The sequence below is a fragment of the Oryzias melastigma genome, linkage group LG11 (genome assembly GCF_002922805.2).
Source record: "Oryzias melastigma strain HK-1 linkage group LG11, ASM292280v2, whole genome shotgun sequence".
NCBI classification, from domain to species: domain Eukaryota; kingdom Metazoa; phylum Chordata; class Actinopteri; order Beloniformes; family Adrianichthyidae; genus Oryzias; species Oryzias melastigma.
Window position 1 is genome coordinate 4,959,524 of NC_050522.1, and position 13,540 is coordinate 4,973,063.

Below are 13,540 nucleotides of genomic sequence, written 5' to 3' on the forward strand. Positions count from 1 at the left end.
CCCCTATCTTAACCCCCCCCACAGTCAAAAAGAACCAAATACTGTCTTCCATTTCTACATCGCAGTTCATCTTTTGGAAAAAAAACACTCTAGAATGGCTGTTAAGTGAACTGGGGCAAAACCATGAAGAGCTTTAAAAACAAAACTAACAGGGATCCAGTGAAGGATTTATTTCCTGACCTTTTCTGATCCTGAAAGGGTTATTGATATTTGGTCAAGTGTGGCTTTTGGAAAACCATGTGTTTACGTTCGGACACACCCTGCGATTGATGCTAACAGGAAACACTGTTAGCATCAATCGCAGACAGAATCGCCATCAGAAAACACTTTTTGTATTAGCATACAAACTGACCCCGGCTCCACATCGCAGAAGGAAAAAGTGATGTGGCCCTCAACAGAAGAAGTTTGTGGACCCCTGATCTCCATGGAGCGGTGTCTCTGTTTATCTCACTGACAATGTATGGAAGATTGTGTTGAGAGATTGGATTTATGGATTTTGAAAAGCTCTGGGTTCACAATATCCTTCAGAGTTCTTTAGGAATAAGACAACTAAAATGTTCATGAAATCATTTTTGGAGATTTTCCTCCCTTTACTTTGTAGTGACCCCTCACTATATCATAGTTCACCTTTAGAGGTCTTGCTGTGTCGCAGACGGTTTTTTGTGAAATTTTGCATGCTTTTTTCCCCTTTGGATTGTATTCTGATTGGGTATAGAGTAGGGATGTCCCGATCCGATGACGCGATTGAAAATCGGGCCCTATCACGTGATTGATGACTTGATTGATATTGGATATTTCATCAAACTCCATCTGTGCCCTCTGACCTTTGATCCATGCTGACGGAGCGTCTGAAGGCCTCCCTCTGGGCGATCAGAGTGGACTTGGGCGAGGCTTTAGGACTGGTGTCCGAGTCGGCGCTGTCGTCGTCACCCATGGCCTTGATGTAGCTGCCGCTCCGCATTCGTCGGCACGGTATCTCTCCTCCGCTGTCCGCCGCCCCGCCGCTGCCGTACCCGCCTCCCCAGTCCTCCGAGGGGACCTGTGAGAGGTTGGAGGTGATCGCAAACATTAGAAACGTAGATAAATTTGGGAAAAACTGTGGTAAGCTGTAAGTGTTAGCAGGAAGCTGTACAAATGTGTTAAAAGGGTGAAATGACGAAACTGTTAGGAGTTAAAATTTCATGAAATGAAACGTTTTTACTTCTGCTTTGAGAGTCCAAAGACAGAAATGTGTTTAAAAATATTTCACACCTTCAGCAGAAGGACGGAAATGATTCAGAGTCCAGATCCTCCAACTCACAGGGTCAGCGAGCAAAAAAACAAACAGAAAAACACCACAACATGCTCATGCTTGCAAAAAGAGCAAAGAAAGAAAAGGGACAAACGGACTTACAGAGACAGAGAAACTCTGACAGCTGGAGAAGCACTGACACAGAGAAACAGAAGCCGCGTAAGCAAGAAGAGGACAGACAGGAAACAAGTAAACAAACAACCGGGATGCTGGGAAAAAAGGAAAAGCGAGGAGACGAAGCAGACCAGCAGAAAAACGGCAGACCTCAGCGGCTGACAGCGGCGTGACGGATGAGGAGACAAATCATTTTCTGATGGAAAAACTAAATGAACAACACCAAAAGAAAACAGGGTTCCACTTCCTGACAAGAAGCCAATAAATCAAAGAGTCATATTGAAATATTTAAACCACAGATGGTGACATTTTTTACCTATGAATATTTTTTGAACAATGTAGTTTCATCAGGGTTTTTCTATCAAAAATAGCAAACATTTTGTGAGTTAACCCCTTCACTGCGTTTGTTGGTAACTTGAATTCAGGACTTCACTTAGTTTAGAATCACCGTGACTGAAAAAAAGGAAGATTTAAAAAAATTGTAACTGTAAGTTTCTGTTGAAAGAAATTCATTTGAATGAATTTAAACTTCAGAAATGTCTAAATCCTTGATGCATAGATTCAACAAGGAAACATTCCTCAGAGTTTGGTCCATATTGACTTGATAACATCACAGTTGATGCAGATTTGTCAGCTGAACATCCATGATGACAATCTCCTGTTCCACCACATCCCAAAGGTTCTATTGGGTTCTGGTGACGGTGGAGGTCATTAAAGTCCAGTGAACTCATTGAAACCAGTCTGAGATGGTTCCAGCTTTATGACATGAAGATGGAAGTAGCATCAGAAGATGGTACTCTGAGAGTGATGGACATGGTCAACAATACTACCATGTCCAAAGTGTGCCAAGAAAACATCCCCACATCTTGACACCACCACCACCAAATTCTGCCAAAATCTGATCCTACCAGCAGTAGAAATGGAGACTCATCAGACCAGACGACGGTTTTCTAATCTTCTATTGTCCAGTTTTGGTGAGTCTGTGTGAATTGTAACCGCTGTAGCTTTCTGCAGACTAGGGCTGGGTATCGGTTATAATTTCCAGGAACGATTCGATTCACAAGAGCCTGAATCGAATTGATTCAGATTCTTCAATTCAATTCAATTCTAAGTTTACAAATGTAGACACATTTGATTAGAAATACATTAAAAGTCCATTATTCAATTTGAATATTTATATTAAACTGATCCAGTTCACATATTGTAAAATATATTAGTGAAATACTGAGATTGTTAATATCATCCAGTGTTCCATGGATTCTCTAAAGGAGAAGTTCTAACTAAAATGTTCAGATCATTAACATTGGAAACATTGTTCTGCTTCTCCTGGAGGACGTTTCAGTTTGGCCACTAGGTGGCGATCACACTATAGAAGTAAACTTAATTCAAGAAGAAGACAACAGTATGAGGGGTAAAAAACAATGTTTTAGACCACAAAGTTATATTAAAAATTATTTCCTTAAAAGAGTTTGGAAAATGAATTCCTGTAGGTAAATAAAGATGTTCATTTAGTCAGCAATGTATTTTTTTGGTCAACCGAGCGTTAGCATTAGCCGTCCTATGGGAAATTCTATTGAACATTAGCATCAAGCTAGCGGACTTTAGCTTTGTGTGCTAAATCGATTTCTATCTTGTGTGAATTGATTATCGATCTGTTAAGCTTAAATCGATTAATCGTTTTTATCAACTACGCCCTAGTTGTAACCAGTGGTTATTTGAATTACTGTTATCTTTCTATCAGTCAAGTCTGGTCATTCTCCTCTGACTTCTGTCATCAATAAGGCATTTCCACCCACAGAACTGCTGCTCACTGGATATTTTCTCATTTTCTGACCATTCTCTGTGAACCCTTGAGATGGTTGTGGGTGAAAATCCCAGTAGATCCACAGTTTATGAGATACTCAGACCAGCCTGTCCGGCATAAAGAACCATGCTATGTTCAAAGACACTTCAGTCACCTTTCTTCTCCTTTCTGATGCTCAGTTTGAACTGCAGCTACATGCTTGAATGCATTGATTTGCTGTTATGTGATTGGCTGATTAGAAATTTGCTCTAATGAGCAGTTGGATAGGTGTATCTAATGATGCGGTTGTTTCAACACAACCTGTTGCTCACTATATGCTTGTAGAACTGAACTCTTTCTCTCTACAACCTTGATATTTCACGCAGCTGCTTGCTCTGTACAGGTTTGATCATTTTTCATCTGTTGTCGGCCCGTTTTCATCCGTTAGGGGGGGTGTCCATTCAACACATTCTCATTCCCAGCTTGTCACATACTGACATTTGGTTAAGAATCGTTCCTCATCACTTTTTGACGTTTTGGGTGTCCCCAACTCCTCGTTTTTTGACATGCTGACTGTTCGTAAAATCAAGGGTCCACAACCCTTAAAACAAGGTACCGGATCTGGACTGGTCCTCAGGCGTCGTCCTGTACTGGTACCCTAACCTTAACCCGGTTCTAGTTCGACGTCCAGACACGCCCGGTACCGCGTCTGGTACAGGTTCAGGTCAGGTCAGGGTACCGGTACCGGGTTTGGGTACCAGTCAACTACACGTCGCAGTACTAGACTGGTTCTGGTTCGCGGTCTGGAGGTTGGGGACCCGTGATTCAATGGGAACAGCCAGTACAAATTTGGGACACCCAAAACGTAAAACAGTGACGCGGAGGCGTCCTTAACCAATCTATATGTGACGACTTGGGAGTGAGAATGTGTTGGTCCATTTAAGGAGCAAACTTGATGTAAAAGAACATCAGCGACTCATACAGATTTTTATGCATTTAAAGTCTTGTTGTGATTTCTGTTCTGTTAACATTTCCATCAAAATCCCCTAATGTCTCTTCTCTGCAGTTCTGAATTGTAAAGTTATGACAGACTGGGTTTATTATCCACATAAGATAGTTAACATGACTGAGGTGTATTTGAAAAACAAGAATCTTATCCTCCTTAAGGGGAAGAAACCATGTAAAGACATCTCATCTGCCCAATAAAAGGCTTACTCTGGACTTTTTTTCTTTTAGCTAAATTAGCATCGAGTTGTTTACTTAGCAGTTCAAGGAGGCTTTTTCATTCTCTGGTTGTTTATTTTTGGTTTATGATCACTTTACAATTTTCTCGAGTTTTCTATTACACTGAGTGTAGCCAAACTCTCTAGGAACACAATGTCTATTAGATACCTGATAAACATCTACAGTAGATGTCTACTGGACGTCTCTGAGAACTCCATTTTGTTATTCCATTAGATGTTTACCAGTATTGTCCTAAAGGTCTAGTACACATCTACTCTACATCTAATCTTAGGATACATTTAGATGTCTATTAGAGGACTTTTTAAGCATTTACTAGTTTGAACACAAATTCAACATATTTATTCCTGTTTAGATTTTTAACTTGTCATATAACTGAACAATCTGATGGAAAAAGGTTATTATCAGAATGAGATTTAAAGACATTTTCTGATCTGTTGAACAACAGTGTCTAGTTGCTGTTCAGAGGCAAATTTCTAAAAGTATAGATTTAATTTACACATTTAAATTAGGAAAAAAAGATGGACTACACCAATGTTGTCATGTTTATCTTTTATAGTAAAAGAAGAAAAAGAGTGACGGTACACCACAATCACAATCATAGAAATGTTTTGTCTTGGCTTTATATTTGAAACTAATTAATGTTTAAAATCGTCCTCTAATAGACATCTAAACATATCAAGTGGTTTTGATTTTTACAGGAAACCTCTATATGCAGAACATCTAGTAGTTTGAGATGTCTAGTAGCCATCTACAGTTGACGTCTATTAGATAACTAATAGATAACTAATAGATAACTAATAGACATCATGTATTCAGAGGGAAGAAACTACACAAATGGATTGTTTACAATACACAGAGCATGATGAGGCCACAACACAATTGGCTGTAGGAACGTCTTCTGCTGGAGATCTAAACCACGATGTACAATAGACCTCTATAAATTGATGTTTACTGGCTTCATGAAGCATATCTTTTAGTGCTGAGAATCAATAATAATTTCCAGAAACGATTCAATTCACAAAAGGCCTGGATCGATTTGATTCCAAATTTTTTCCTATTCTTTCGATCCATTCATTTTTCATCATTCATTCCTCTTGTGGCCGCTTTTTCCTTTTCAAGGTCGCGGGTATTGGCTAAACTCCAATCCATGCATAAGCAAAAAAACAAGCCTAAATTAGCCAAAACAGCTAGCATGTAGCTAAAATATAAACTAAATCCCAAACTTGACTAAAAAAGTGGTAAGATGTGTAATTTAGCAAAATGTGGATCCGAAAATTTTGCCTAATTTTCTTTTTCCATTTTCCTGACAATTTTTAGGAAAAATTATTAAAGTATTTGTCATTACAAAAAGCAAAGAAATATCGACATACTAATGGATTATGGTGTGGTTTCTTTTCCTACACATGCTAAGTGTGGTCATTAGCATGAGAACATAAGAAAAAAAGAAAACATAAAGACTGAAATAAACCTAAGTTTAGGTGCCAGTCAAACTCTGTATAAGCAATATATTTTTTTCCTGAAATATTATATTTATTTTCACTTATTTTAACCGTTATTTGTTATTATTTTATGTTTATGTCTGAAGAAAACCACAAAAAAGGAGCAGATCCAGAATCCTAGAGCGTGCTGATCAGCTGAGTTTGCTTTTATTTGGTTCATCAGGTAAAAGATGATTCAGACTAATGTCCCGATGGTGGTGGTCTTCCAGCATCTCTCATTTCCTTATTTGATTCTTCCTCTCATCATCTTCTTCCCCCTGTGGCTGCCATCCTCTCGCTTATCTCTTTTTTATTCCAGAGCTCACTTTGCTCTCTCTGCATCCCCTCACCTTAGTCTGCGTCTTCGGTCTTCATTTATTCTTGCTTTTTTCCATCATCTCTTCTTCTTATCTCTCGCCCACAGGCCAAAGGGTGGGGAGATCTGATGCCACACATTGTGATGAGTGTTGACGCAGAGACAGAAAAGCCTGTCGTGTCACTTTGCCTCTGACTATTCCAATTCAGACTTGTGAAGATTTTTTTTTCTCTTCTTATGCTTTTTTTTTTTGGGAGTCACTTTTGTTTGTAGTTAGTCTGAACTCAAACATGACTGCTTGATATCCTGCTGCAGAGCATAAAACTTCCCTTTTCTGCTTTTGTGTTTGCATCGCCATGCAAGTATTTAAGCGAGCTCTAGATACAAATCGGGCGCTCATTGAGCGCAGGCTGAATGTTCAACCGGATTGAACATTTTCACGTTGAAGTGTAGCAACGTGGAGCTGTGAAAACTCATGGATTCTGATTTAAAAGACGTTTGAGTGGCGTCTGCTTCAAAACACGGAAACGCGACCATTTTAAACATGATCACAAAGGAGACATTCAATAGTTGCGGTTTGTGCCTGTTCGGGTTAATGCACATGTGTCAAAGTCAAGGCCCGGGGGCCGGATCTGGCCCTCCAGATCCTTTTAGCCCTGTTTGGGCTAAACAATTATTTTGTTTGTTTTTTTAGGCTAATTTGGCATTTAGCTAATATTTTAGCTTCTGTGTTTTCAGCTATTAGCTTCACTGATTTTAGCAATCAACTTCAGCATTTTTAGGTATTAATTTCAGCATCTTCAGCTATTAGCACTATCATCTTCAGCGGCCACATTCAGCTTACAGCATTCACACTAGCATTATTACAGGTAATGCTATTTATCTAGTTCATAATTATGTTAAAAGTTATGGTTTTAAGGTTTTAAAAATGTTTATCCTGTTGAGCCCGTGACCTAAGGTGTGTTTTGGACTTTGGCCCCTTGTGTGATTGAGTTTGACACCCCTGGGTTAATGCATTGTAACTTGGAGATGTTTGTAATGTTCATCCAGACCGCTAGAGGGCGATAGTTGCGGTGTTCAGCCAACAGGAGGCAGGGAAGTAAAAAGCTAGTTTTTCAGAGCTGGACTGAGACAGACCATGATGGTTTTTGCTGTTCAATCTAAAGCCATCCACTCATTTGCAGCCCTTTGAGTGGCAATATGAGTAAGTTTTATGTTAAATATGAATACTGTCAACAATATTTGTGATTTTGTTCTGACGTAGTGACGTTTTACGATGCTAATTCAAGATGTGTCAAATGCTAATGCTAAGCGATGTTTTGGCTAACATTGTTACACTTTTCAGTGATTATTGTGTTTTTATGTGAATATAGTTAATTTAATGAATATCTTTCTCTATTTTATACCATTTCAGTTTCACACTTTTTGCATTAAATCTTGCTAAATCCTGTCTGCTCCTTGGAAGAGTTTAGCTGTGAATCTCAATCTGGACACAGGATCAGGTTGAGTCCAACAGAACAGTTAATATGACACCAAGAGAGACATTTAAAGGAACAGAACTGGGAAAACAAAAAGCCCAGAGCAAGATTTGCACAGTTTTGAGTTTGCGCTCCAATTGTAGGTGGTGGATAAGCAGTAAAAACACAAAAGAAGAAGAATCCCTTCTCTGATGCTACCTGCGTGACCGCACTGGTCACGTGTGGATGCTACCTGCTGATTGGGCGATCATGAAACCAAGTATACCAAGCTCTTGAATGCACCACACACGGCCGGTGTGTGTGTGCACCTTCACACACACATTTCTCTGCTGATAAGTGACAACAAACCCACGCAAATGTCCGAGCACGCACAAGCAAAAAGGTCCAAAGTGTGTTTGTATTTATCTAAAGTAGACCCAGACAGCACGCGGTTTCTAATAGAACAAAAAAATGGATTTTACGGGCGGACCGTTCTGTACCGGACCGCTCAGTGTAAACGAGGCTCTACAGGCAAATCCAGTCTGTTGAAAACTTTTTATATATGACACCATAGCGCCCCCAAAACCACAAAGAGTAAAAGAAATGATGAAGGAGGAATGATGAGTCTTTTTTTTCACGTCAAACTTTGTAACCATGTCTGGCGCACTACAACAAAATTACACATCACCTTGACAAACACCTTTGACCCACAACTTGGAAGCCAAAGTGTGACATCAAAGATCCTTTGAATGTTTGAAAGACTCACCAGAATTTCGCAAAGGTTATGTCCGAATTCCCCTCTTAATTACTATATAGTGCGTTCGCCATTTTCTAGTGCTGTCCGAATCTACTAATTCTAAAATCGAGTGCATTCGAAATTTCCCAGAAGTCTTTGCGAAAAACTTGCAGGGATTGATGCTCACTAGATTAGTGAATATAGACCACAATGCATTACGGTCGAACAATTTCGAACAAAAAAATGTGTTTAAATGTAATATTTGAATAAACCATCCACTTTTTCACCATCAGAACACAATGGAGTCATAAATAATCATCGTAAAATTTTCATCTTGATTAGATTTTCACTTCGTGAAATCGATGACGTTAAATCCGGTAATTAGAATAATTAAAGAAACGTAGGGAGCATTGTGTCCTAATTACCTTTAAAATCCAGGGCACTAGTTAGTCCTGCACTATATAGTTTTTAGTAGTTAGGGGGGGAAATGGGACACAGCAAAAGTGAATGAACAGAAAGGAGTTGCCTGACCTTTGACCTCTTTAAATTGTATGGCATCACGAAAATGGCGGCAATTTTTATTTTTTTATTTTTTAGAAAAGACAGATTACATTAAATTTACTGTGCACAGTTGTTCATAGTTTATGCCTTTTTATGCTTATCATTGGCATAAGAAAAACAAAACAAACAAACACGAACAAAAGACAAAACAAAACATAACTTAGTAGATGGAATAAATGTAACAGATATAAAAAAAGACAAAAAAATAAATAAAAAAAACAAAATCAAGAAACAAAGCAAAGCTTATATAGGGGCCACACATAAACTACATTTTAAGACAACACAATCCCAAAGTTGGTTTACAAAGAAAAAAAAAATTGTCTGGTTTTGTTTGACAAATGTTGGCAAATGTAAATCCCAAAAAGAGTTTTTGTGGAGAAAGAGGTTCACCAGAGCAGCAGCAGGTCAAGATGGGGACTATGTCACCACTAATGTGGTGATACAACCTAAAATGTGATGTTCACGCTTGTTGAAGCCAGTAAACATCATTTCTGTCCGAAGAGCAACTATTGCTTTGTGTTGCCATGCCTCCTGCCGGCCTCGTCCCGGACACTTGGGTCTGCACAGCTCAGCTTACCGGCTGTAAAGCTGTGGATCAGAACCTCTGTCCTTCACCCATCTTGGCCCCCCCCCTCCCAAGACGGGAGGTGCCGCCTGGAGAAATGTGCCGAGCTGCAGCCGAGAAGTTTATTCTGTGTCCTGAGGTGTGAATGTGATGGTAACCTGAAGCACAGGTGAGGCTTATCCGTGGAGAGCAGAACCACACACACACACACACCCACACGACCTTGCTTTGGCTTCTATCAGCAGACCTCAGCTGTGTCTAAAGCTTGACAGTCAGAAAATCACCAGGGAATCGTGTGGTTACCTGCTGTTTCTGTAGAAACACAGGCTGCACGGCAGCTCCAGCTCTGCACAGCTGGAGGTTTGTGTGGATCCTTTTATTTTCTGTGGGAGTGTTTTAACTCTCTATCTTTACACGTTCACCCTGGCAGCAATTTCCTTTCTTTGTAGGCTGACTGGATTTTTAAAAGACTTTTTAAGGCTTACGGTTGGGAGTGGAAGCGGGAGCGCATTTTTAGAGAAGCCTAAATGGTATTAATATCATTTTTTAATGTCTATGCGGCTCAAGTCTGCTTCATTAATGCACTAAATAAAATGCAAACACATTATAAAACCATTTATACAATACTTACGCTTAGCAATTACTGCACATTTTATATAACAAAGACTAGTATTGTGAAAGTTTATGCCTAATTACTAGGGTATTGATTATAATTTCCAGAAACAATTTGATTGACAAGAGCCTAAACTGATTAGATTCTGATTTTTTTCGATTTTATTTATTCTTCAATTCATTCAATTTTGAGTTTACACATTTTTACACATTTGTTTAGAAATACATTCATAATCTATTATATGATTTGAATATATTAATTTTAATGTAATCCAGTTCTCATACTGTAAAATATATTAGTAAAATACTGAGATTGTTAATATCATCCAGTGTTACATGGATTCTCTAAAGGAGAAGTTCTAACTAAAATGTTCAGATCATTAGCATTGGAAACATTGTTCTGATTCTGTTCAGTTTGGCCACTAGGTGGTGATCATGCTAATGCATTACACCTTATTTCAGAAGAAGAAGTCAGTATGAGCAAAAAAACAAAAAACTGTGTTTTAGACCACAAGTAGTTACTTTAAAAATATGTCTTTAAAAGAGTTTGGAAAACTCATGCCAGTAAGTTTATAAAGATGTCCATTTAGTCAGCAACGTATGTTTAGGCCGACCGAGCGTTAGCATTAGTCGTTCTATGGGAAATTCCATTAAAGGGACCCTACCATGAAAATTCTACTTTTTGAGGTTTTAAATGCATTTTACTGTTCATTCCTCACTATAAAGAACCCCAAAGTGGTATTTTGATCCGTTCATGCATTTAAGAGTAATCCTCTAAAAACCTGCACTGTCTGCAGCAGCCCCTCCCATACCCACGAAAACGAGCGGTTGGAAATGTGCTGATGTAAGATTGTTTCAAACTGCTCCCTCCAGGAAGAGACTGTGGTGGAAGCTCCGCCCCCAGACTAACACAACCTTCAATTTATCCCCTTTTTCAGTGATGATCAGCAAAACAACTTTCATTTTAGATGAACAATACTGTATATCTTCCAGTTGTGTCCTGTCATCAATAAATTCCAGCTCAAATAGGTGTTTGCTACTTTTTCTGCAGCGCTCCTTTAAGTATTTAAATGATTCATTTTTTAGTGGCCCAAAGGTAATAAATCATCTTATATATAGGTATAATTTACTCTGATAGGCTTAATAAAATCATGGTAGGGCCCCTTTAAATGTTAAGCTAGCAAACTTTAGCAATATGTGCTACATAGTTTTAAATTTTTATGAATCGATTTTGGATCTTTTAAGCTTAAATTGATTCAAATCTGTTAATCAATTTTATCAACCCAGCCCCACTAATTACATCACAAACAAATTAAAAGTGTGTTCTTGCAATACACACACGATGAAACAACACAGAATCAACTGAAAATATAGCTAACTGGCTAAATGTAGAAAAAACAGCAGAAATGTCAGACTACCCAAATGAAATTCCTGTCTCGTTTGAATAGTTTCTCAATTATTTTCTCAATTATATTGTAAATTTCTTAAAATAAATGTAATCACATTCAAGACAAACCTGCAGGTAGTGGAGGGTTCTCTCCTTCAGCTTGCTCTCCACGGGAACCAGGGCCTTGTCATAACCTCCCCCTCTGGTTGATGGATAAACCTCTCTGGCCTGACTCACAGTCATGGATGACCATGTGCTTCTCTTCAGTGAGTGACCGTGGTGTCCATGATGACCTCCTCCCTCCCCCCCTGCCAGGGCAATTGTGGTACAGGCCACGCACTCTCCAGAGCCCGGCCCGCCGCCTCGCTCCTTCGGCTTCTTCATGGTGAGCTCTTGAATGGCGGCGTCAAGGCTTTCGTGTCCACTGGGGTACCCCCGTCTGCCCCCGCTGACCAAGAAGCTACTGTCACTGTCCAGGTTATCATCGGAGCTCCACCAGCCCGCCGTCCGGCTGCGGTGGCGGCGGCCAGACTCATGCCGCGAATCTCCGCTCTTGCTACGTTCCCGGGACTTGCTCCTCCGGGTGGAGCGGGATTGGTGGCCTGAGTAGTGGCCGTCCTCGCCTGCACTCCTGTGTCCTCCGCCTCTTTCCCCTCGGTAGTCTCCGGCTCCCCTGGTGCCGTTGTACTCCCGTTTGGATGGAGCCTCCAGTGAGTGGGACTTAGCGAAGAGGCGCTGGACAGAGTTGACCAGGTGGCGGATGCGCGAGGGGCTCTCGCTGCGTTGCTCGGCCCCCCCACTGGCCGTGCGCTGGTACTGCAGTGTGTGGAAGCCATCGGGATGGAACGGTACCTGCTTCTCAAACTGATCTATCAAGTTGGGGGGGATGCGGTGCATCTTTCCCCCGTGGCCTGTAGGCAGGCACTCTTCGCAAGAGTCAAACGAATGGAGAGCTGGGTGGTGGCTGGGGTGGGAGCGAGGGAATGTGCCCCCTCCAGAGTGGCTGTGCGAGTGTGAATGTGAGTGGGAGTGATGCCTCTCCAGGGCCAAAGCCTCCGCGGGACCCCCCGCGGGGTAGTAATGCCCATCGCTGTGCCCTTGGTAGTAGTCTCTACCCAGGCCATCGCAGTCCTCGGGGGAGCAGTGACACGGCCCCCCTCCTCCCCCACCAGAGGAATGCTGGGACATGCTGCGGCTGACATGGTACCCTTTCATAGGCGCCGGGGCGTGGTGGGCCGTCCGGGCCGAAAGGGGGCGCTGAGGGCGTGACAGGGCTGCACCGGGCTCACCTGAAAGTACAAGAAAGAAAAGCCGGCTTCATGAATTTGCTAATAATGGATACAGTTCTTGTCGTAAGGGAGTGTTCAGACTGTTCTTTGAAAGAAAACGGATTCTAGTCAACGCAGAAGAAGTCCCATATGGACCCAGATGAACTATTGTATAACTTTCTTTTACCATCCAGAATGAATGAGAGTTCTTTCAATCTTTAACTCTGAGTACCAAAGTTGGGTTGTTTGTTGGTGGTGGAACCACAACAGTCCAAATAAAATTAAGCTTTTCTGGGAATTCATCAAGACTTAGAGGTGAATGCAATTCTGTTTAAAATTTGTAGATGTTTTATTTGAAAAAGGATAAACATCTTACATCTGATATTAAACTATTATTAGGGCCACCAAAAATAAATAAATGAATAACAAAGTATGAAAATAAAGTCATAAAATTATGAAGAAAAGTCATAATTTTATGAAAATTAAGTCGTAACATGACTATTAAAAAGGTCAAAAATTTATAAGAATTAATTATGAGAAAAAAGTTGTAATATCACAAAAAACAAAGTTGTAAAATGAGAAGAGAAAAGAACATTTTACGGGAATAAACTCACAATAGTTAGTTTAAAAACTCAATATTATTTAAGAATAAACTCAAAATTTCATAATGTATAAATTGAGAATTTATTAAATTAAGATTAAAAAGGTGCGAGAATTAACTTGTAGA

General features: G+C 40.2%; 1 protein-coding gene and 1 long non-coding RNA gene across 4 annotated transcripts in view; one reads left to right on the forward strand and one right to left on the reverse strand.

The window, feature by feature from the left end:
• The window catches only part of dlgap3 (discs, large (Drosophila) homolog-associated protein 3), a 30,499-nt gene extending 17,715 nt beyond the window's left edge, over positions 1-12,784 (reverse strand). For all 3 annotated transcript variants that reach the window (XM_024259945.2, XM_024259936.2, XM_036214243.1), the window contains exons 1-2: positions 11,675-12,784; positions 825-1,039 (exon numbers count right to left, since the gene is read on the reverse strand). In XM_024259945.2, the coding sequence (XP_024115713.1) occupies positions 825-1,039; positions 11,675-12,760 (1,301 nt within the window). In that variant the 5' untranslated portion in view covers positions 12,761-12,784. The remainder of the gene's footprint in view (positions 1-824; positions 1,040-11,674) is intronic.
• Positions 7,318-12,084, forward strand: LOC118599356. Its single transcript, XR_004948660.1, has 3 exons — positions 7,318-7,431; positions 11,813-11,930; positions 12,023-12,084. It is a non-coding gene; the product is annotated as an uncharacterized LOC118599356 (long non-coding RNA).
• Positions 12,785-13,540: the final 756 nt, after the last annotated feature.